General features: G+C 52.7%; 1 protein-coding gene across 1 annotated transcript in view; it reads left to right on the top strand.

The window, feature by feature from the left end:
* Positions 1–876: 876 nt before the first annotated feature.
* LOC100906451 (ras-related protein Rap-2a) overlaps positions 877–25,130 on the top strand; it is a 40,621-nt gene continuing 16,367 nt past the window's right edge. The window contains exon 1 of the mRNA XM_003743702.2: positions 877–1,212. Coding sequence (XP_003743750.1) covers positions 1,147–1,212 — 66 coding nt within the window. The 5' untranslated portion in view covers positions 877–1,146. The remainder of the gene's footprint in view (positions 1,213–25,130) is intronic.

Here is a 25,130-nt window from a genome sequence, read left to right as displayed (position 1 = left end):
GTACGGAACAGGCATCCATCCCTTCAACTGAGAGCCACGGTACCGTTGGGGGATCGTCGAGAATTCCTCGATATTTCTCAAAAGGTCCACAAAGCCCCCGAGCCCGACTCCGTCATCGAGGAGTGAAGGAGAATTAAGTAGAAGTTCCGAAGTTCCGAACATTCCCCCGATTCAGAGATGGATGATCTGATTAGCAGTCCCCATAGGGGGAAACATAGCGTTCTCCGCACTAGGGCTTGATCTGCCGAGCCTTCAGCGCGGAGAAATAAATAATCATTCCAGAGAGAATCGACCTTTACCCCAACTCGAGTTTCCGAACAGAACAAGCGGAAATTCAAAGCTGGAAATCTGTGTGAGAGTCGAGATTAGGGTTCTCCCGACGAGCGCTTTACATCATCCGGTTTTCGGGCACCGAGCAGGAAAAGGCATGGCGGGCTGTCTGTTGCTTCAGATAAATGCCTAACGTATGCGGTAAGTTGCAGTCCTTGGTTCAGACCCGGTAACCCTCCTTCTCAGCTCCACTCGCCATATAGTACGTGTTGTATCGAACGTTGGTGGCGCCCTCACAAGGCTAATTTCGCTATGAGCTCGATGTGTGTTCTGTGCGGTGTGGCTCGGGGACCCTTTCCCGGACTTACCTCCGCAGGGAAAGGAACTCATCTCCTCATCCTGAACTCGGAGCACACACGCGTTAGGAACCTCCAACAAGTGTCAACCGTGTCTACGTAAAAGTGCTTAATCACAGCATCGAAGTCACATCGTGTCGTTTTCGTTTCGTCTCAAACGTCGCCTTGTTCCTCGTCAGTGCGAACTGGCTGATTAGTTGCACGTAACTGCACACGTGTCACGCAGTACATCACGCGCCAAGCCGGAAATTCGTGCACCCGAACCCACTACAGACTCGCAGAATTACCCGAAAATACGCAAAGGGGAATTATTCCTCAAAAAAGCGGGGCGCTGGGATAATCGAGTCGATCGTCGCAGCTATTCGCCCGCAGCAGCTCCCACAAGTCAGCGCTCATCCCAAATCGGATCCTATTTCGCTCACTCAGTGAAATCCCCGTGATTGATCTCAGGGCACCAAGTGCTACGGTTTGACACGAGAATCGCTCGCAAGTGTTACGCGGAACGAGTTATTTTGCGATCATGAAGCGCTTCGGACACCATAATAACAACCATCATCAAAGTCATGAAGACGATCTGCACAAAAAGGTGGGTATTAACGGCCTAGATAGCAGAATAAGTCGGAGGCCTCCGTTCGCCCTGATTTCCAATTTATCAGATGCAGTATATCCAAGTCGAATCAGGGAACTCGAAGGACAACGACATAAAGCCGACATGTTATAGAGGATCGGCTGCGGTCGGTTCGCCCTTCCCCCATTCTCGTCGGCGTCAACTCCGTCGTCCCGTCTTCGTACGTCGCAGATACATACTTCGACCGAGCAAGCAACAAACCAAGCGAACATTCGAGACGACTCCGAGTTATCCGCTCTCGAGTGAGAAAACTGCTGCTGGCGCTTTTGTTCGACTGTACCATCGTAGTGCGAACGGAGTTCCCCGCTGTTGATTTACAACTGTTGCCGCTCGGCAGTGGAAACAAGCATCGACATCTCATTGGATTCTCCAGCTCCGGGACGAGAGAGAAGAGTTTTCCGAAAACTGTCAGGACGACCATGACGTCCGCGAACGAATCGAAAATGCTATTCCGGAATTTCTCGACGGACGTGAGGAGGACTGTCTGTTTGAAAGATTCCGGTCGACCACAGAGCGTCTTTCCATCGAATGAAGCAAAGCCATCGAGGTAGTGTCGATTCCCGCGATCGTCGCACATGATAAACCTGGAAATGGATGGATCAATCAGGAGGACGGAATCCTCACACTCATAGCCACGAATTTTCGGTCAATGCCGATAGCGCTCCGCAGTGATTTCAGATTCGAAGCAAGCAACGGCTATCGGATCTGCAAGTTCTAGTGGAGTGAGCTGACCAAGGTTGAAGTTCTCTGCCCCGAGGACACTCCATAATGGATACTATCAGGGAGTTCGTTGTTTTCCAAGGTCACCCCAGCGAGGAATAATGATGTTGTTTCAAGAAGTAAGCGGCTGAGTCTGTGCTTATCGTGAGAGCGGTCTATTAGCCGGAAGAAAGGTTCCCGTCACAGAAATTCCCTCCGGGTTTTTCGAGAACAGCAGCGAAACTTCCCCAGCCCCATCCGCGGCGTTTGACGTTTCATAATCGAAGCGTAATTTGGGCTCCATACGAGCCGCGCGGGTTGAACTAATCGACGGTTCCCATCCGATATTGTTCGTAGTCCCTCTGAACCCGGTTCAAAATCGATTACATGACATGTCAAAAGCCCGAATCCGGCCGCTGAAAATATTTGCCAATGGAGTCATCAGGCAAAAGCTCTTACCTCCATGCCGTAGAATGATGATTGAGTTTTTTGCGGCGTCGACCATTTTCGTAATACCCCGGAGGTCGAGTTGCCGGACGCTGTCCTGGAGTTGAATCCCGATCTCGGCTCAAATAGATGGGTGTATAAATGGTGTTGGTAATGCATTGGATTAGGGGAAGGAGAGCTATCGATGGCGTAATCGAGATTCGACGGACTGCATCCTACGAGGTCCTCGGGGGGAAATCTTGAGAACTTGAATATGCCAGGAGCCTCGCTGACTCTCCCCTCTGACTGACTGAGTGAGTTTGACTGACGGGTTGCTTGACTCGACGACGCAGCGCATCGTTTCTTATCAGCGAGCGCGTCATGTGTCGGGCTCGCGCAGGTCACACCGACGGGCGTACTGCGAAGGGCCGATAGCTGATAAGTGGAGAATTTTAATTAGGATCGAGCTTCCAGCGACCTGCCCAGACAGAGCAAAACCTTCTGCGGATGACTTCGCAAACCTCTTAAAATATTGAGCGAGCTCTAATCGCTCAAATCCCGGTCGGATAGTCCTAAATGGACGCGGGAAACTATCGTCACGAAATCAATTTCATTCTGGGGTGCATCGCCAGCTTCAGCTCCTGTAAATCTGGAAGTTCTTGCACCCGAGTGTGCCAGCTGCCTCTGTGTGTTCGCTCTCCCTCTTTTGCTCGTTGAGTGCTTCATTTCCTCTCCGAACTTTCGTTACCCTCGACTTTCTCCTGATCTCCAGCTCGTTCCAGATCTTCAACATCAAAGCCATCTGAAGTGAGTGAGTTCCGCCGAACGAGCCTGCCCAACTACTGGATTTGGTGGACCCAATATTCGATATGCGCTGACCACGCGCAAACTGAATCAGGGACTCTCTTTGTGGAGCTTATCATAATGATCAATTCGTCAATAAATACACGTCGAAGCGAGCGCTCAGTCAGTATTCATGCTCCGATCAGGGCGTAATGGACCGTTTTAGGGTCGCTTTCGAGGACGCCGGCTGTGAACACGCGTCGGAAGTCATCCCGGGGGCTCTTTTTCGAACAAAATTCCCCCGACTTGGGATACTCGAAGGGAACTTGTGAAAGAGTCCTAACTCGAGGGAGCGTAACCTTTGCGGGAGTGGTCCTCTTGCGATAGGATAGGAGTAGGGACCATCGCTGCGAGGTGGAGGCGATAAAAAATCATCCGACCATATTCGGAGCTCCTCCAGATCGGAAGCGGACTCTATCCTAATCCAGACGCCAATCGAGAGGAATGCCTCCGATCCGGAGAGTGTGACAGGGAACAGAGTTTTCATCAAAGTTACTCGTCGAGGGAGGTCCTCGGAATCCTCCTCACCGGGATCAAGACGAGTTGGATTTTTCTCGGAGCGAGGTTTTTGGAAAGTTTCCAATCGGCAAAAGCTTCCGTGTCGATGGAGAATCAAGGGCTGAAACTCTATTGAAAGAGGACTGTATCCTCCTGATCAGAGCGTAATAATGTCGTCGGCTTGATCAGTGGTCTCGAGCGGATCTGTATTTGCGGAAAGCTCAGTTCCAGCGAGGGAGCTTTGAGGACGGGATTGAGGATCGTAAGCGAGAAGGATTTGATGGCTAGGCAGTTCCAAATTCGAAAACCCGTCTCATCAGAGAGGATCCTAGCCCTTATCCCTCGCAATCGGCTGATCCAACGCGGAGGTGTGCCGAGGCCCTCTCGAATTACTACTACCCAAGAGCAGTGAGCGGCCGCGGTCTAGGGATAAGGGACTCAGACATGAGAGAACAGAAGAGAATGCGTTGAGAAAAAGCGCAAAAACGTTCTGGTTCGGCTACCGGTAGGCCCTGGCGGGGCGCTCGCTCTGGAGCCTCGAAGGCTGCTGCGAGGCTTTGGTGGAAAGAAGACAGATGAAGACATAGAGAGCGAAATGAGATACGGTAGAAGACAGAAGGGGGCGGGATTTTGCATTTTTCCCGACCGAATCGCGGCGGAAAAAACTTGCGGAGGTGGGAAACGGCGTCAAGTGCTCCCTGAATTTTCAAACCCTCCGTGATTTTCCCTGACCCATTTTATTCCGCCAAGAAATTCAGCATTCGTTGGATTCATGCTGCTTTCCTCTGTTTCCGGAGCGTATATCTTCGGAATACGGTAAGCGAGTTTCTGAGGATCTCGCTGGATATATCGGCGGATCGACAGGGGCATCGGGCGCTCGGTCTCCTAAGCAGCTCGAGTGTACTCGACGACGTCACTTCACGGACACTGTGGATTCCCGAACGCTCGAGACAAAGCCTCGCCGCAGGTCAGTTTTCCAAATTCTGATCTATGACGGGACGCTTGCCTCTGTCAGAATCTGATGAAAAGTCTGAATCGACTATCAGGCGAACTGCATTCGAGATAGGAATCGGCTTCGATCGCCACTATCAGACCACTCTGTCCGATGATGGTTCTCCGATCGGGGGTTTTCGAAGCAGGCAGTGGCCTTGAAATCGCCGTGAACGCCCTCGCTCCCCAAGCCGCGAGAAGGTAACTCCGAGAATTTCTGAGTGCTTGCAGAAGCTCAGAGAACAGGAAACATCGATCGAATGTGGGAGATACTGAATAGGCTTTCTCACTTCAAGGCGGTCCACGGATCGGGGGCTCGCGCGAGCATGAAGACTTTTCATATCGATAGCTCCGGAGTCACGGCATCGCCTACTCCCGACAGCATGTATATTATTCGTTTGTTCTGGGATTTCAGTCCCGTTTTCTCTCATATAATAGTACTCGATTCCTTGGATCACTGGATGTTCGATCCCGATTGGGAATCATTCCCGATTCTCTCCTTACAGAAGGCGGCTTTTGCGTGAGCCGATTCATTTTCGGAAATGATGGCTACCAGACAGGCTCTTCGGCGAATCCCTCTAAGTCTATCCCGTGCCATCCGAACCAAGCAGATGGCTCCTGAGTGTGAAACTCGTTATTCCCCCACCGCCAAGGGCGCGACTCATCTTAACGATTTTGCTCCAATATTTGAGGAATTCGGGAAAATACATATTTGGGGGAAGCGGGTCACTACGCGAGAGATGCAGCCGGCTGGGCTCCGCAGCGTACCGTGTTGGCTGCTTCTGTTTCTGCTGTCGTTGCCTTCGGTCTACTTGTTGTGATGAGGGCAAAAAACTGCATCTTTCGCGTGCCTTATAGCTTCTCGGCACGATTGTTGGCAGCGAGCTCGTAGACCGGCTCCGCCGTCGTTCGTGAAGCGGTTCGACAATGCAAGCACGCTCCCAGAGACGAAGGTCATGCAGCAGTGAGTGAGTGTTTTTGTCGAGCAGAGAGGAAACTCATTGAGCCATGATTCTATTCCCCGAGAGAAGAAAGAACAAGAAACGATACGGCCTACATCTCCAGGAGTTGCTGGGTCGAACTCGCTCGGACGACGAGGGAGATGAGCTTCGAGCCACTCCACATGCAACAATTCCCATGTCTTCCGATCGAAACAGCTGCGAAGGCCTGACGCATCCGCCACGTGGCGTCAAAACAGAAGCGTCCGCCTCTAAGTAATTCGGGGACGAACGAGTGGCCGCGAGAATCCCGGGGGACTCAGTTCCGCAAAGTCTGAAGACTCCGCATGCGGAAGAAGGAGTCCCGAGTTCGGTGGCTGGATTGCGATTGCCTAAGGTTCGAGGAAAGTTAGAGTCGACCAAGTCAACAAGAACCACATGTTGAAACATCCACGAAGCACCGTACGGAGCTCCGTTCGTTTATCTGCTCGATTTGCTGGTTGAATCTCTCCCGAGTTCCTCGTCTCCGCTTACTCCTTAGGCGCGCCTTGGGCGTTTACCGTGAGGAGTATCCGGATGCCCTTATAGTTGTTTACGCTTTCCGGTATAAAAAGAATCAGGGTTCGCCAAATAGAGCCTCACACTTTATGAGGCTTCTCTTGATCCAAGACGCTAGGGCCGGAGCCTGGAGAGAGCTCGCCGCCGAGCCAGCAGGGCTGTGAAGCGTCAACGTATTTGACGAGGTGGCTTTTACGCGCTTCGAACGCTTTCGGGCTGTTGCACCGAGCTGGCGACCGACACGATGCAAGAAATCATTGATAGCGAGCCTACTTGGCACATCCCAACGGCTCATTTCGAAAGAGGCACGCAAAATCTCCGAGTCGGAGCGTGACGGCTCGCTCTGTCAGCTCATGCAGCCGAGATATTTAGGAAATGAGCTGGCCGAGAAGTTCACGCCATGGCACCGAGGAGAAAAACGGACAGCGGCATAAAACGAGCAAGTCATCGGTCAGGCAAAAATCGAAACTCTGAAAAGAGAAGCGCTCCGTGCTGGTTCCGTTGTTCTTTTCGGGAATCCTGCGCGATCTATTCCGACCTCGTCTTTTCCCCTGAAACTCTCCCACGCCACCCACGCTAGAACATTCCAGAGAAACTAACGCAGTGCACTTCTTGTGCGGGTCAGAATCGTTTCCGGTCTTCAGCTGGGCGTGATCGTCTCTTTCCGAAACTTTCGGGCCGGGGTCGAATGCGGCTCTATGTGAGCAATCCCATTCAGCTAGTCGTGTCTCAGTCAGTAGTTTGGAATGGCTGCTGAGAACGGTAGAACGCATCGGTCGGAGAAGGCTCTCGGTCGACTTCGCCCGGCCTCGAATGCCGGAACCGCCGGAGCCCGCTCCGTGCATTAGCAGCTCCACGAATTCCCCGTTTGTTCAAAGCCCGTTTTCTGCATAACCTAGCGGTGTCACGACGAGTTAACAACCGATTTCAGCGGGTCCCTTTTGCGCTGTTCGCACACAAGCAGTCAGTCAGGCGGACAGGCGAACGATCAGACGACAAATTTAATGAACAGCGTTGTTACAACCTCAGGGACCGAAACATATCGTAAACATTCAGCCAGGAGCACTCCCCTGTGAACTGACGGAGATTTGCATCGGAATACCGCCGAATAGGATACGTCCGCGACCGTCCGCTGACACTCATCAGCCGGAAGCTCCCGATGGAAATATTCGAGCCAGTGGCTTAGAGCTGGAAACGAGAAGACTACGGAGCGAGCGAAGAAAGACACACAGACCGCTGGACTCCGGAAGAGCACAGCGCCGGCTCAGTGAGTCGTGGGTCAGTCGTTCGGCTGAGAGAGATCCCGCCGCTCGGTCGCATAGAAAAGCTACCGGGCGAGTCCTTAGCCGTCCTAGCGACTTCTTCCCGGCAAGTCACCCGCGGGAGACGGAGGGAGGAGGTCTTGCACCGTTTAACCGTGCAATAACACACAATGAGATCCGGCAGCAGACCAACGCCACCTGTACGCGTAGCTGGCTCGGGCGCCTGTCGGCGGACCCAGGTGGAGCCGGTGGGAAGGGTGGTGGTATTAGGAGGAATGGAGGCGATGGTGCTCCTTCCGTGACGGCTGCTGCTGCTGGCCCGACGACGGTACTTCTGCTCCTATCGGGACCGCTGTCGACACCCGCCGTTTCCCTGCAGCCTTCTCCGCTCACATGCCGACATACGACACACATGGGCGTGAGAGGCCGGATCGGCGGCGGTAAATATTCCAACTTAACATTTTTACTACTCGCACACAAAAACGGGACGCCCAGTCAGTGGCTCAGTGAGCCGAGCACTCGCTCGCCGGGGGCCAAGTTGCCTCCATCCGGTCTCGTTGAGCGCCGAGTACGAAGGGCCCGGAATGCCCAACCGTCGTCGGTCGGCCGGCTGCTGGCTTTGCCCAATCACACGACCAATCGCGTTTGTCATGAGTGGAGCGCAGATTTTTTTGCTCTAACGATTCCTGTCAACATTCGATCTTCTTTCGCCCAATTCGAACCCAGAAGTCATCATCGGCGAGAATCAGAGAAAACCCCGTTTTTTGATGCGATCTTCGACAAACGGATCGCTCATTCAACAATTCTCCAATTAGAAGGGGAAATTTTTCAGCCCTCGATGCTCTGGCTCCGGGACCTCGGTGAGGGTTGCATAGGCGAGATCCGGCTGTGACTCCGGTCCCGAGAATCCAACGAATCTCGCTCATAGAGCGCGAATACGACGTTCGCTGACGAAAGCTTGAAATGAGAAATGCGATGGCGACGAGTTCGCGACTTTTGATCAGATTTTTCGCTTTGGCCCGGATGAGAGCCGAAGTAAGCGAATAAGATCTCCGCTAGACGCATGCTCTGAATCCGAACCTCTTCTGCTCACTCGATGTTCTGCATATCTCTTGGAAGTTGCTCGAGATTCCGTCTACATGTCCACGAGTGGACACTTCGGAGCCCCGACGAGGGGAATTTCGCTACTTAGTTAGTTTCCTTGGAGTTATTCCTGGAACTAACGACTTTTAAGTCCTCGCCCCTTATTCCGCCCCCTGGAAAGTCAGGTCATCCACGGGACGGGAGAAGAGAACGCCGACGACATAGAGAATGACAGGGCGGAGATTAGCTTCTGCTGGAGGGAACGATAGAGGAAGAAATTCTCAAAGAGCTCTTCAACGCCACCTCGCGATCGGGAAACTTCATTGTCATAATTTGGTCCGAAATTTCGTCTTCCTCCATCGCCAGCTTCGCTCCACCTCAAAGGCGGACGTACTTTCTGGCTTCAACTCCGATCGTCGTCATGAGGTCCTCACTGATTCCACCAGACTCCGCCGTCATATTTCCAGTCAAGTTGTTCCGTAACAACCTCCGGCTCTTCATCTTCCATCCAGCCCTCCTCTCGTCCGGACAGGAGTTCAGAACTGATTCTTCTCCTTGTATGTACTGCTCCGCGGAGGAGTCAGCAGGGAGATTTTCAAAAACTGAAACATTCTTCTCAAATAGCGGGACTCTCCGCTAAGGCCGACCACCGATACTAACACAACCCTACTCCCGCCGGCTCGGAGAATCAGAAGAGTCGAGAGTTCGGAGTCAAGGAAACCTTTGAGCTCGTGAATGTTCGATAACGACCTTCGTTAGAATCCGACCGGGTTCTCGCTATGTATACGCGAATCCGGACGGACATGGGAATGGGATATTCTCCGGGAAACAATAACCCGCCGAATGCCCGGAGAAATCAGGGAAATCTACGCGGATACGAAAATCTCCTCTCGGACCCTTTCCGTCAATAGAACATCGGGGAAATCTCATTCATCTACTCGAAGCTTACCAGTAGTATTGTGCTATTTTGCCGGAGGAAACAAAGCCCGCACGGTCTTCGATCAATGCTCGGCTGGTGTGGTGTCCTCGCACCGACGGAATAGACCCAGCGAATTCGCTGTAAGCTACTCCGTCTCTCGGATAGCCATGCGATCCCTGACTGGTGGTCCCTCGTTATTTGCAGACCTCATTTGGCGTGCCGATGAGCTTGGCGATTATATCCTCCGATATGCGAATGGACACTTGAGACTCCACCGAATCGAGACTTTTCGTATCTCGTTTCCCTACAACAGTTAATGCTGTCCAGGCTGGGGACCCAAGCTCTTTATGCATATCCAAGCCCACGTTCTTGCCAAGCAGTGGAGCGTTCGGTTCGGACGTCCGTCCCTAGGTTCGACGAATTTTCTGACGGTGAGTCGCTTGGAAAAAAGAAACGTTCTCAACCGCTCGAGCCTAAGAGGAATTTCCGGGTCGGAGTGCTCGAAGCCAGATCGTGACCGAATGGTGCTTATGAATTTCATACGAGCTCGACCGGTGGCTCAGCCGCACCGCCCGGAGCCACCCTTGTGACTTTGAGATCGTGGCTTATTATTAATAATACTGCTCTAAGCGGTTTCCCCGCTTCCGCACGGATGGACGGTTTCTCGGTGGGTACCTTCGCGGCTCCGGCTTAGTCTCGGCTTGTTGTCTCCGGAAATGGAATGTTTGTTCGGACAGCGCGTCGTCTCCTTGTCTGTCGCACCTGAGGAATATTCACGTCCCGCGAAAATCTCCATTCGGAATCGCGCACGCCATCGGCCGACGACACCGGGCGGAAAGATACTTCTTTCGATAAACTCTTGCTCGAGGGCGCGTGTTCTGATTTGCCGCTCGCGAGGACGTCGGCGGCGGCGCCAGAGCTAAATCTCGTGATGATGAGTCGATTCGACGAATTCCGATGTCGATTATCGGTAGGGATGTGTGCGACTCCGATGAGGACTTCGGCGAAAAGTCGCTGTGAACCTTCTTGCTTCCTCTCGCATCGATTCCTCGTACTCACTAGTCCTCCGTTCCTGTTCTCGAGAGAGACTCCCCTTCGAACCACATTGCTCAACCAATTCGGAAGTTCCGGTCCAACGGCAGAACTAGCTCGGGGGCGCCGACGACTCCAATCGATTTTCAACGAACGGGAAATTCGGAGAAACAGTCCCGACGGCTCGTAGGCTGCGCTGTCGGCGCTCGTCGACGTTTCCTTCATTTCTCGTCTTTTGACTATCTTTAGCGTCTGCGATTGCTCTCCATTCCGTTTGTCTAGCAGCGGGATGTGAGAGGAATTCTTCGCGATGTTGACTTTGATTCCTCTCGACAAGTAGTCGGGCGCTCGGATGCGTCGCTGATATCGTGTCTAGGACACGAGAAGCACGTTGGAGGAAGGAGTCGATACACGTATCATCTGGAGGGTTCTCCAAGCCGTTTGGAGCTTTCCCGTCGCTTCTCGTCTCCCGGTTCTGCTTCGAGCAGATTCGATGTTCTCCCCCTTGGACTAAAAGCCCATTTCTGTTCTTTCTCACTTGAATTCCCGGGCGTTCGGGGAGCTACTCCAGGGAGGCGGGGGAAAAGGAAAAATGACGCGGATGGGGGAGAAAAATTGGGTCGGGAAGAGAACAGGGACCCAATCCCGAACTCGAGGTTTCTGAATGAAACTCCGAGCGCTTGCTTCCATGAGATCACGAGCCGGCGAGCAGGCGATTCTTGGAGCGAGAACTAATTCTCCCTCTCTCGGGCAAGAAGTCACTACGTTCCGCCGTTTCGACGCAACGTTCTCATTAGACGATCTCTAACGCATAGGGATGCTAGCGTGGGACGTCGAAATAAGTTGTCCAGTGAAAGTGGATTCTCTCCCACCGCTCCGGCGGGGACTCACGGCAGCGATCGAAAGTCGATAAGCCGATACGATTCGAATCTCCTGTTCCTCCATTTCCGACGCTCAGCGATGAAAAAGGAGAACCTCCGAGTCACCCTGAACTGTCGGCCGAGCCGGAATTTTCTGGAAGGATATTCATGAAGCGTAGCTGAGAGGGATTCCTGTTCAGAGAACGGCTCGGGAAACTATGCATAATTGAAGCGACTCGATTCGTTCACTTTCCACCAATAATCGGATCAGGATAATTTCCGGTCGGACACGTGTTTGCAGGGGAATATTCTCCTGTGCGAAATACGTGAGCATATTCAGACTTCCCGGCGGGGAATCAGGCCTGCCTAGAACTCAATAGAAGTCGCCTCTTGTATGTCGCAGCGTTATCGAGAATTCAGCTTGCGCAAGTTGGAGGCTATTTAGAAATTGCTCTCAGTCAGTGACTTAGGAGATCACAAGAACCGCGACCGGAGTGGAAATGTCTTCTGTCTCCGGATGCCAAGCGCTCCTTCCCCCGTCTCCCCCGTCCCGGCGCGTAAGGCAGACGTCGGAGGCGATCGCAAATGTCGGGGATGCGAGGAAAGCCGTTCCGAAAGCGAACACGACCGACAGTCTTCTAGCGTCCCAAGCCGTTGGTTCAGGCACTCCCTCTCGAATTCATGGGAGCCGTCGACAATCTCATTGACTGAGTCTTCCGGAAATCGCTCGAATAGCACGCGAAGCACCGAATAAAAGACGTCTGCCGAGGAAGCCGAAATCTCTTCTGCTGTGGAACTATCCCCGGAAGACTAATTCGCTTTCAAGCGTCTGTAGCCCCTGGAACGGGGTGAGGTGCAGTCGGAGTAGAAATGTTTATTCTTCGCAAGGATTCGTGCGAGCCGTCGGAGAGACCTAGCCTTTCACCAGGCGTCTCTCGGCTCTCACCGTCGGAATTTCGTTCGCGGGAACCGCTTCACAAGATAAAGGTGGTACCTTGCTCGGGGGTCGAATCGATATGCGGCGCTAAGCGTCCGATTCCATTTGATTGCACTCAGTCACTCAGCTCCGAGGCCTAGTCTGAGACTGTATATTGGGAAATCTCTTTCGCAGACCTTGCCGATTTCATAGATCCCTCTAGGGGCGTTTGGTGCCGTCGGCTCGAGCTCAAGACAAACGTCGCTTGGCCTGCGACCGGTGTTTCCGGTAGATTTAGCACGTTTGGACAGATGTCCGAGTTCTGCAGATACATATCTCGCCGGGATAATTTCCTTCCAAGACAGCCGACGAGAGACAAATAGGATATTTTTAGGTCTGGATCCGGCTCTTGAATCCAACTCCGTCTGCGCAGCTGTGTCTATAAAATAGTATCCCAGAAATTCTCGAGTACAACGTCGCCACGGGTGCAACCTGAAACCCATGACATCTCTAGATTCTTTTCTGCGGCGAAGTCCGGATGGCATAGGACTTAGATTTCATTTCGAAAGGTTTCAACATCGGTGAGGACTATTTCTCGACGCCGGGACTTCTTTGTTAGGAATCGTACGCTCTCTCAGGGCTCGTGATCTGACGAAGTAGAACTCCTCCGTCAGGCTATTGTGGAGCGATGATCTTCCCACTAGGCCGAATGAAGTCAAGATTGCTTTCGGTGGGAAACTTCCACGAAGCCTGGCCGGCTCGTGTGGGACAATCAGACAGTCCAATTAAGACAACGTGTAAGGGCGTGCGGGAGGGTCTTCTCTTTCGTCTTTTCCCTGTCGTCGACGTCGTGGTCTTCCCTCCCTCCGCTTGTCGTAGAAGACGAACGCGACACGAATTACGGCCCAGACGTGCACCAACGTCGAATCAGAGGACAGGCTAGAGAAAAGTGCGAATTTAGCCCGGATTGGTCTTTTGTGCTCGCTCGACAACTCGGCACAGTTCAGACAGTGTGTTGAATCACTATTGTCACCAATGTTGTATCGTTGTCTTTGTTTCTACACTTTCATCGAATCGCCGAGTTCAATGAAGCCCGAAGTCACCGAGCAGATCAGCAACGTAACGCCGTTCTCCGCGGAGCTCGAGGGAGAGCCCCCAGGGTCGACAAGTTATATTCCCTCTGGCGGGGTCAGCTGATGACTTAGTCCGCTGCCTGTGCTCCTGATCAGGAGCACCGAACGATCACCTGATTCATGATTCATACGTGGAATATTCTGATAAATGCACGGGACTTGCTATCGGAAGAGGTCCAACGAGTGACGCTCGGGGTCTTCTTTGCACCCGGCTCGAGCGAGACACTCACAGGAATTCCGTATCGCGCTGACAGAGATAGGCTAAAGCGGGTTCCTGAGCTGAGCGTCGCGTGAGGCGTAGCGACGACTCCGTGCTGTTCATGCAAACCCGATGAGGAGAGACCGTAGCTTTGCGAACCATTTGTCAGGATACCCGATGAGAGCTCAGTGTGGGCGAATGGAGCTGGGAGAATATTGGACCTTTGCCAAGCGGACCTTTGTCCGGCCGACATACCGAGCGAGTGGGTGGGTGGTTCGAATAGGACGTGATTTTCATTGACAAGGCTCTGAAACTAGTGGGCTTGAGGCGGGGAGGTGACCCCTGTCCTCGAGCCAGAGATGGACCGTGACCTTTTCCTCCTCGGTCCGCTTGCCGCCAACAGCCGGTATACGAGTCGACCTCTAACCGTGTTCTGGTGGGAAACTTCTTCATCTCCTGGCCAGTCAGTGGGAGGATTCCCGGGAAGGAACGATAGACAGCTTAGCAAGTAGAATACAAGGGAGAAGTTGCCGGCTTAATCGTACCACCAGCGACGGCTCCAGTCACAGGAAAGGCGATCCAAGGTGCGCTGCTCGAGTCACTGGCTCGCCGTGTCGATTATTCCGGCCAGGAGTTCGTTCAGAGAGAGCTTTCGCTTGGTCGACGTATTGGAGACAAAAACGAGAAGTGGAGAGCCGGATCACATTACACTGCTGATCGGAAACTCGAGTTCATCATTGAGGAGATATCAGATGGGGCTGGCCGCATGCATGAGCACGGACGAGCTCATGTTACCCGAATGCTCGGCTGGAAAGCTACAGAGCGGTAATTGCTGGACGCAGGGCGGAAGGACGAACCGGCAAGCCAGCCCACGATCGAGATACGTCTCTCAATGGTTACGTGACACTTCACACGGACCCTCTTCACGGCTCCAGGACCTCACTAGGTTTCCGCAGGAACTTTGTCATATGCTATTCATGATACGATCAGCGCAGAGAGTGTCACAATGCCGGGCCCGAGGGTTCCCTCTCTGGAACTCGGAAGAGATATCTTGTTGGTAGGGATATCTGAGGGTAGAAGAGAATTAGTCCCAGACAAGCCAGTGTCAGTCGTCGTTCATTGGGAATCGATGGGACTGCCATCAGATCAAGCCCCGTCAGGTCGGTTGACTGCTCCCGCGGTTCTGCATGTGCGAAACCGTATATCAGGTCTCCCTCTCTTCGGGATGCCGAGCCCAACAACGACCTCGAGAGACCAGAACAAATCATCACCGGGACCTGCAATGTACCTACCGATCCGAGGACAAGGAGTTCACCGTAAAGAGTTCACGGAATTCGCTTTCTCTCCTCGTGCACTACGAATCGACGCTTCGACCATCCCACAGGAGACTCGAGCAGCGACGAAGGCTCCAATCATTCAATGCACACGGTGCGGAGGCGCATCGGCCTGGGCATACATCACTCTGACTACTTGTAAGCAGAGTAATCATTCGCATGCGAAGCTCCGAGGTGGCTCGCTCAGGAGGTTTCTCAGTTAAGACCTCCTTCAGAAAAAGATCGAGGTGTAGCTGGTGGAGAGCAATCTTCCTTCTGTTGCTTTCGTATGGGTGCTCATTCATGATGAATCGAGTTACCAGACGCTCGTTTCTCTTTCGTTCATCGAATCCGGAGCTGATCGGCGCTGCTGACGGGTTCGGATTGTTCAGGTGGTCGATGAGAAGCAGTGTCGTAAATGCGAACTCTGGAGTCTCGACCGTGAGTGTTCGGCGGTCATGCCGACCGTGGGTTGACGGACGATCGAAGCGGAATCCGCTTTTGTGAAGCTTGGATCTGCTCATGCTCATGTATGCTGGGGATGTGGCGCTCCTGGCAGCGACCATCGTTCACGGGTCCTCAACGGGAGCGACTCCTTCTCATGGGAATCGATCTGGCAATCAGATATCTACCAAAAGGCACCTGATGCATGTCAACAGGCAGAACCTCTGGCTGGTTTTGTCAAGCATAATGATCTTTCATGGGGGTCGGGGAGCCATAGGCAGTCAATCAATAAGAAAGACGTGACCCTGGAACTGCATAACAGACCATAAGGAAAAGCTTCGGTTTGTTCCTTCTGGACAAGTTTGCTCCGATTCCCTTCCATCGGTCGAAGTCTCCACGGTACCTCGTGATTCTCGTAGAACCCTGATCGAGAATGGCTCACGCAGCGACTACTCGGTCTGCCTTGAATAAGCCTTAGTTAGCGGATTCTGTGAGTCCTGTGAGACCCATGTCGGGTCACAGCCGTTCCTCTTGCTCGAGAAACTCGGATGGAGAATATATCTCGGGATAGTTTCGTCGGGAGAGAAGCTAGTCCCTGCGTTCAGATGGAACGCTCCCTTTCTTGACGACGTGTCCAGCCCCGAGGCAACGGAGACAGCAACGTGGATATTGTTCGTCTCCTGCCGCCGTCCATTAAAGTTACTATCGTTAGTAAGCAGCAGAGAACAAAAATACAAGGATCCGAACTCCGCTAATGAAGTAACGCGCAAAAAAAATACTTCGTTCCGTGGGTGTTCTCGCAGTTATACTCACGTTCGAGACACTCCACCGACTAGAGGGAACACAGACGAAAACAGACACTTTGTATGTGTTAAGCTTGATAGGATGCTTCGTGGATGCTCCCCCGTACTCGCTTGCGAAATAGAAACGAAGAAAATTATCGTATTTTGCAAAACTATCTCGAAACTGAAAATCATCCTTTCGGAACATGAGGGCGAGCCCTGTGGGGTCTGACTCCCCCGGTGTGGGGAAATATCATGGGAAATCGTCTTACTGGTCGGCTGGAGCATTCGACGTTATTCCTTGCTCCCAGAGGATTCACCAGTCGGAGCTTTCGCGGAATCTCACACGGAGGACCTGCGAACGGCCTTGGCTCCTCTCCCGAGCTGACCTTCTCTGCCGGAGATTCATAGGGAGGAAAAGCAAATAAATCGTAGGAGTAGACCGAGCGGGATGATCTAAGACCAACATCCTTTTCTACTTCGCATTCAGAGATGCTCGACGGCGGCGGCACTCCGCAAGGTGACCCTCGCCTGCCGCGGAAGAGGAAGCAGGCGTCTCTGGATCGATATCACATTGAGCTCATCTCAAGTAATGGGAATAAGGTTTTAGAAAGGCAGGTTGACCGAAGCTCACTGGGCAGAGGCCGCAAATGATTCCTCACCCTGCGAGAGTACATGTGACATCAATATGAGCTTCTGAGGAGAGACACTGCGATGAGGAATGAGCAATTTGCATCGGTACTACAGGGTCATGAGTCCGGCTCTAAGCTTTCCCCGAGGCCTCGCTTACCCCCAGGTCGAAGCAAAGCAACAACACAAGGGAGTCTCAGCTCGGAATATTCAAGGGCTGAAAGATCAGAGAAACCTGGCGGGGTTTCCAATGGGTGCGAATTGTAAAGCATGATCCGACTCGGACGAGGTCGCCATCTGGTTCAATTCGAATCGATTAGGGAGGAGGAATCGGGACGACGGGAAGGCGCGAAACGAGAAAAGCTCGGGACATTATACGTCGAGAGAGCAATTATAATTCGCTGCATATCTTGGGTCCTTGCGGGGAGACTAAGGTCCGGGCTCCCGTATAGTTTCGCAGGAAATCTCCATCAATTCAGGACTCTGAACTTTCTGTCGGAGGGCGTTCGTGCGGAACCAGATGTTACCCAGACGAGGTGAGGCGCTGCCGTTCCTTCTTTCCTTCCGAGAAGAAACAGCGATAGTACCATAGGCGAATGAGGTGAGCATTGGGATTCGGGAAAAACGAGAAAGCTTGTGATGGCTCGGTGAGGCTGTGTAATATAATACAAAGTCGTTCTCGAGAAGAACTCGCTCCCCGGACGCCTCGGGCAATAGCAAGCACGTCCAGGAAGAATCGACCACTGAGGTAGTCTCACGCGTTGCCGATGGATATATCGCGAGAAAATAAATCGCATCGTATCTGTCGAAGTCATGTAGCTCAGCAGCAGCGCCAGACGGGACCGGTCACAAATTGCGGCTGTCGTCGCTCACGCTTGATCTGCGGAGGTCGAACAGATACTTGCCTGGAAGAACTTCTTCCGAGATACGATTATTATCAGCGAAGAATACGCTTTCCTGCTCCCTGAAAGAAACTCCTGAAGGAGTTGCGTTCCGCCATCTCATTGATTGGTCGACCGTTTGCTCCCTCGCTCGATCTTAGTGCTTCGAGTAATATCGATCACTTCCAGAAACTTCCCTGCGACCTTCATTCTCTTCTTATCGTTTGTTATTCGCTGGGTCCCGTAGCCTCCGGCTCTGTCTGCTCCACTTGGGGGATCTCTTGGAAGAAAATCGATTGTGGTTGTATTTCCGGGCCGTCGAGTGAATTGAGCTCGACGGACGATGCTCCGGAAGATTTCATGGGGTGACAACAGGCTCGATGTGAGGAGTCCCCTCGCGGAAATGTTCGTCTGATCTGAGCTCCACGCCCCTCGCGCCCCATGACTCTCCGCGCTCAAGCTGATTCGCGGCTGGAATAATAGAGCATCACTATGTATCTCAATAATGATTCCAGTCGGGGAACTTATTCGCATCGGCTCTGACCTCCTTGCACCTGGACTCCCCTGTCGTCCGAGGAGCGAATCGTGGAACCGAGGATTAAAAACATGACTCAAGAGCGCCCACGTCTCAGCCGTTCGATATCTTGCTGGCGAAACCCTCGCTTTCAACACGCCCGTATTTGAGCTCCTGGGCTGTCGCAAGATAATCCCGGATTTTCGAGTAGCTCATCGACGTAACTCCGTAAGGGTTTCGGCTTCCGGATTAATCTCTCCGAGTTTATCTCCTGACGATATGTGCACGCACGATCGCTTCAAATCCTATCGCTAGCCGCCCTGGATGCAGAACGGCGGAGCGATCGACTCTTTCGTCTTGGGCGAGAAGATGATCGGCTTTTGGAGTCGCTCGATGCGAATCTCTACTCGAAGACGATATCACGGAGTCAACGGCGGAAAAAGACAAAAGCTGACGGAATCGTGTTTGTGCCGCGATCGCGCTGAATACGAGTCTCGAAATAGACTATCGATTGCAGAACACGCCGATATTTGAGCTATTGAACAAAAATAAATTTATTCCGCTGCGCAGCGAGCAGTCACTGGGCGTGGCGAGTCCAGCCTGGTTCCGGATGGATGATGCATCCGTGTGGAATAATACTCCGTGCGGTCGAATTTTGAGTCGCAGAAGACACTGAAGGCACCCAGAATCCGTGGGAATCGGATAGCTTCCCCAAGATGTGGATGTCGGTTGATGATAATTATCGACGCGAAATTTAACGACGTATTCCTGCGGCAAATCGTCGTTTGTTCCCTTCCGAATCGTCAACATGGCAGACGGAATCACTCACGTCCCGATACGAACAAAACTCCCGCCGCTGATTTCGAGCGAGCCGAAGCGATCGAAAACAGGCTCGGAATACCGAGAGCAACAAGATTGCGGTGGTTTGCGCTTGACAACGGAGGGAGACGAATCAATGGCGAAATCAATGGCTGGAATCGACGTTCTCGACTCAATAGCGTGAGTCGTTGAATTTGAGTTGGAGAATTTCGGTTAATTCGATTACCGAGAACTCAGTCAGGCGAAGTATCGGATTTATGGGCGGCGACGCGGATTACAGTGCGTGCCGCGGGCGTCTCTCTCAACTGATCATCTTATTATGTCATCGACATATGCTGCCTCTTCCACTGAGCGTCTGAATCTGGCTGTCCCCACAATGTTTGAGCGGCCGACGCAAGCGCTGCTGCTGCTGCCGTATCGGCAGATAAATAACTCGGACAGCCTAGGCAGGGAACCCACTCGGGCTCGACCTATTTGCGCCATACGAGCCGGCTCGGAGGCCAGATGCGGAGAATTCGAAATGAGTCGCCCCATAGGAGAACGTCAGGAACCGAAACGCGTCTCTGGAGGGGAACACGTCTCTCGTTCCACGAACCGGGATCGGTGCCGCCACCTACGCCCATCGATCAGTCAGCTCGCCACCTCGGAACTCGGCAGCGTTAATTTGATTATACATCAGGGGCGTTTCACTGGTCTTCGGCCTTCCACGGTGCATCGAGTTTTAGGCCGAACGGGTGCAAATTAGGAAAGACAACCTGGCGGGAACAGATGACTATTGACCTTGGGTCCGACTCTAGGAGGGCGGCGGTTGCAAGGGACGGTTCCCTCCTTTCCAAAATATTTTCATTTCTTTCACAAGGATTCCGACCATCCTTGATGGCTTGTTTTCCTTCGGGAAAATAATGAGGTTCGCGGCAATGCGTTTCAAATCGAGAAGATCCCCCAGCCGTTCCGGTACCATGCGATGTAATTCTGCTCCCAAGCTTCAACTTCACCCACGAATAATTCCACTTCGCTCCACGCTCTGTAAAACTCGGTCAGTCAAGGCTTTATCCTGGCTTCGGAGTGAGGGCAACCGATACCGGTAAATGGTTTCGTAGCTAAGCGCAAGAGTTCTTTGTCGGATGTGTTATCTGCCCTCGTGAGGAGGTGATGTGAAGGAAAGGGACGACGAAACAGAACCTCGAGAGAAGAATGGGCCGGAGAAAAAAGACACAGCCGCCTCGAGCGTCTAGAGAGTTCTGATTAAGGTTTGCTCGGTAGGCTGCTGGCAGGGTTTTTCCTTCGGTTGAGTTCCTCACGGGATGGTTGTCTCGTTTCTGCTTCCCCTCTCGGAAGAGTTTCTCTAAATTTGAGCTTCTCGTCTAATCAGCAGCGGAGGCAGCAGCCGAAGCCGGGGAAATCGGCGAACACTAGTGCGCCTTTTCCCGGGGTGGAAACTTTGAAACATTTCACAGGTTGTCTCGGTTTCGCGAACGTGATCCGATTCCCAATTCTGCTGGATTGCCTGTTCGACCGCCCGCGCAGAGATTACGCGGAGTGGTGTCATTGAATCTGGAGGTCGAGATTTCTGACGCAAGAGCTGATCGGCGACGATTAGGTGCCCGGAACGAGGGAGCTCTGAGTCGCGTTGACCTCCCGACTCGTCAGTCTGCTCATAAACCCACGTTCCGAGAAGTGAGCCGAGATACTTCGATTCCATTCTACGCGGGGGAGATGATCCGGATACATCGGTACGTAATTCCGCAAACATTCGCCATTTGACGTCGCAACTGAATTTCCATGAGGGCTCGCTGGCTGACAGTTATGCCTCTTCAGCAAAAAGCAATATCGAGATGCCACGGGGCTCTTTTGTAACCGTTTCAACTCGAAATGTCACCGTGCAACGGATTCCCTCATCTCGCCCGAGTGGAAACGAGTGACACCTCGACGGGCCCGCGAAGATTTCCCGCTCGGCTCCGCAACCAAGCTCAACGGAGACGTCAGGGAATTCGGTGCATTTGAATAAATCGGGAGTTATCCCGCTTCACGGGTGAGGGAAAGCTTCTCCATGGATCTCAGAAGCGCTCTCAGGGACCGTCTCGTGAAGAGCAAGTCTGAAAGCGCCTTGTGTCGCTGGTTGACTAGCTCAGAAGTCGGCGAGTTTTTGACTTGAATGAAAGATGAAAAGGGCTCAAGGCGTTTGTGTACAGGGCGAAGCTCTTCCAACAAAAGCTCCAAGTCTCGGCTCGTTAGAAGAGTCGTTCTGGACCTTGCAGCTTGGTCAGGTCGGAGAGAGCAGCTGCTGATGATGTTTGAAAGCTTTTTGATGGGGCAACACCCTTAGTTTCATGGAGGTTCTCTTGCCGCTAGGCCCTTCCCCTCCTTCCGTCTTCGCACAGTTACTCACACACTTCCTTCCTTCCTTCGCGTTCTCAACTCTTTCAGTCTGCCCATGGAGACGAACTGAAGTCAGCCTGGAGCTTCTTTTTGTCTGCAACGACCTTTAGAAATTAGGGAAACTGCCGAAAAGAAGCAATAACATCCAATTAATTTTTGCTCAACCCCATTCGGATTTATTTCAATCGTCGTCGCTTGCGAGGACAGTGTTCTCTTTTCCTTCTTTTCCGTCGATAGTTCCCCGGCCCGGAACTCGTTTCTCGCCGAAGTCGTTCAATCGTGGCGAGCAACAATCTGGCGGGCGTTCTATCTCCAAGTGCAGACCCGCTGACTTCAGCCCTGACCGAGGTGGCGACTGCTCGGCTGACTGACTAACAAGAAGAGCGTTCAGTGGAGTGGAAGTGAGGTCACATGCCCAACTTAACAGCTGTTGTATTTCAATGTGTTTCTGTAGTGACAACACGTCGACGGGACTCCGGCGAGCACCGCACTATTTTTGAACACCAAAGGAACGAACACCATGAGCGAAACCTGCGTGATTGAACCGGAGTTACAGACCATCCGTCCAATGACGCGGCAGAGAATTTCCCGCATCGATGATCTCATGCGGACGACATAGGATTCGCGAAATCACAGCCGAGTCTCTCTGCATTCAATATGCCGATGCGATCTTCGATACAATGCCAAGCCCCACCCACCACCTCACATTCACCAGTAGCCCTCAGCAAAGTTCTAGGAAGCCGGAGAAAGACCTCGCGATCCTGAGCACCCATTGATGATAATGGTACAATAACTACTTTTTGTACAGCTCCCTATTATAAGTACTTCTCATAAATGAGCGACGGCCCCTGAACGGTTCACTATCTGACATATGGTGCGGGACACCTCCACCGGATCGAGCGGCTAAGAAATTTCATGGCAGACTTCCCTCGGTGATGGAAGACTTGCCTGCCACCCTCGAGCGGAACACAGGCTCCGCTATGCGCTTGAAACTTGAGCTAATCGTGCGTGGAACATCATTAGTCTCAAGTAGACACTATTCCCCTCGAAAAAACGAGGCGCGTGAGCGCCCACACTCATTTGTATACTTCAGTGCGAGCCAGAATCCCTGGTCGACGTCACGATGATCCTCAGGGAGAGTTCCCCGCGCCGGCGTTCGACGGGAACGGAAGAAGTTCCCCGCTCCTGGTCCTCTCCGAAATTGCGTGTAGGTATCGGATCAGCTGGGGTTAGTGGTTGCCAGTTCCGCCGATCTTGTCGAAGGGCCTTTGTCTCTTGTTCTCCCAGGCAAGCTTCTATCGCGTCGTCTATTCTGCTGCCAGCTTTCGATGGCACTTGAACCCCGTCACAGAGAAGCCCGGAGTCCACCTGGCGATTCTCCGTCCATTTTTCCGGTGGAGGAGGATATTCACAGGAGAGAATTTTCCATTCATCGTCATTTGGCTCCCCCTCCGACGTTCGAAATCCTTTGCCAGCACCAGCAGGGTCTCACGAGGTTTTCGCGTCTGTCGTTTCTCTTCGTCCGAATTTGGCACATTTGGCTCTTTGCACTTCCGAATCAGTGCACGCGACGAAAGAGATTGGCCTCTCCTGATCACCGTTCGATGCTAAAAAGTCGTATACTTCGATCGATCCATGGATCATCCTGAACGCGTCAATGCTCGCAAGCGTCCCCGACTTTTCCGCTTCCGCACGGTTCCCTCTCACAAACAGCCATGGGAAAATTTCCGAGGCCTCGCGGGAACTCCCGGTGGGACGCTCTCGCTTCTCAGGGCATACAATATTCGGGGCCTGGAATACGGCCCACAGAGTTCGACGTGTTCGGGAAGTTCCGCGAAGCGGGAAATCTCATTCTGTCGAGATACATGCCCGATTTTTACAGCGATTGTCAGCGCTCGACGCTAATCCCGCCCCTTTCCCCGAGATGTACCTCATGCCTGGTCGCATCGATTCAAGTCAAAGGTTCGAGACTCGGAAGAGACTGGGGGCCGAGGGAGCTCCCGGGAATGGAGTCAGAGTCAGAGCGTCGTTATTAGGAGAGATGAGGAGCAACTCAACTCAGGATCCAGAGGCGTTTGAAGCCGTTCTATGCCAGGAATGCACACCTCTAGCCTCGAGCATCGATCCATCGACTCTGTCAGTGATGAGGAAGCTTTGAACGTTGGATAAGAACGATTCGAGCTGCAGAGCCCTCGCATCCATTGAAAAAAAATCTGTTCTGCATCCATCTGACCTAATGGATCCCACGCAGTCAGCAATACATATACTGGGAAAGCTGTATCATTGCTACGCGATCCATTCGAAACGTTTGACGGAGGAGTCTCGGCCTGCAGGGAGATACGAACGATCTGTACAGGCCGTCTCGGGGCACAAATCTAGTCGTTTTATCATCGCACATGGAAGAGGCGCGATGGATCCTCGCGAGGCGGGACTTTTCTCCGAAGGAGCAGTATTCAGATGGAAGAATACGGATCTCCTCCGAAACCATACCTCGGGAGTGAATGAGGCTATCGAGGACCCGGCTCACCGTTCTTGGAGGAAATCATACTTCTCCAGCAGATCCTTCAAGAGTCGCGCCAGGAGCGACGTTTAGAAACATCGAGTCAGAAACCGCCGCCGGACTCATGATCGGATCTCGACTAATATACCCAGAGCGCGGCTTCGAAGAATGATAGCGGAAAGAATCGACTCCGCGAAAAGACGGCACAGTGGAGGGACGTCTCCGAGCCTTATTCTAAATAAGTCAACACTCGTTGAGCTCCGTGAAATGAGCCCGGATCGCCCTGACGACCCGAGTCGTATCAAGTATTCTAATTCGCCTGATTGAATTGCAAGTCAGTCCGGGCTCGTGTCATTGCCGCTATTGCTCGAGAAAGCTGCAGTTAGAGCCAGATCGAGCTTCTGGCGTATGTTGGACCGGAGGTCCTATTTGCCAATCCGGACCCGGAACAGAAGATGTGTTTTTGACTCTAATGTCAGAATCGCTGCGCTCCTCGCTCCAAATGCCGGCAGCTGGCCGCCGGCGGCAGACAAACGCGGGAGCAGGTGTTGAGGCTTTCAAAATTTCATCGTCGCGGTTCCGGCTCGCGTGTGGAGCGAATCTCGGTTTCGCGGCTCAGAGAAGCCTTGCTTTCGAACGAGGAGCTCCGGGAGAAACTCATCTGGAGTTCCGTGACGAAACGATCTGGCCGCTCGTTCTGAACTCGGATGGGGTTCATATTCGTTTTCTAATCCCTGAGGATCCCTGAATGCATGGTTTCGGATTTCCGGAATCGGAATCTTGTTCAGAAATGGAAAGGGCACGGGGAATGCTGAATGTGACCGGGCGGAGAAGTGAAGACCAGAAACTTCTCTCGGAAGTCGGGGAATCCCCGCGAGGACTTGCTGGAGCGCATCAGTATTGCGGAGTCTCAACTCTCTGACATAAAGGAATTCGCTCTGCCAATATAGAGATACAATTCATCCGGTCGGAAATAGTATCGCCAGATGAAGGTGTGAATCGACCTATTCTCCGTGTATGGGCTCATCGCCGGCCTCGATGGTGTTTTTGACCAGAGAAAAGAGGAGGAAAGAGAGGATGAGAGAGAATTTCTCTCTCTCTTCGTTGACGCTTGTTTGAATCCGAGACAAAGCAACCCACGGTAATGAGTCTCCGCCGGATCCTAATGATGGTAGTCACATATCAATGAGCGCCTCAACGTAGAAGCAACCTCGTTGAATACGCTCGGGGCGATATCAAGAGAGATTTCCAGGAGGAG

The sequence above is a fragment of the Galendromus occidentalis genome, unplaced genomic scaffold (genome assembly GCF_000255335.2).
Source record: "Galendromus occidentalis unplaced genomic scaffold, Mocc_1.1 scf7180000077450, whole genome shotgun sequence".
NCBI classification, from domain to species: Eukaryota; Metazoa; Arthropoda; class Arachnida; order Mesostigmata; family Phytoseiidae; genus Galendromus; species Galendromus occidentalis.
Note: the sequence above shows the minus strand (reverse complement) of the source record. Positions and strands in the feature narration are given on the sequence as shown.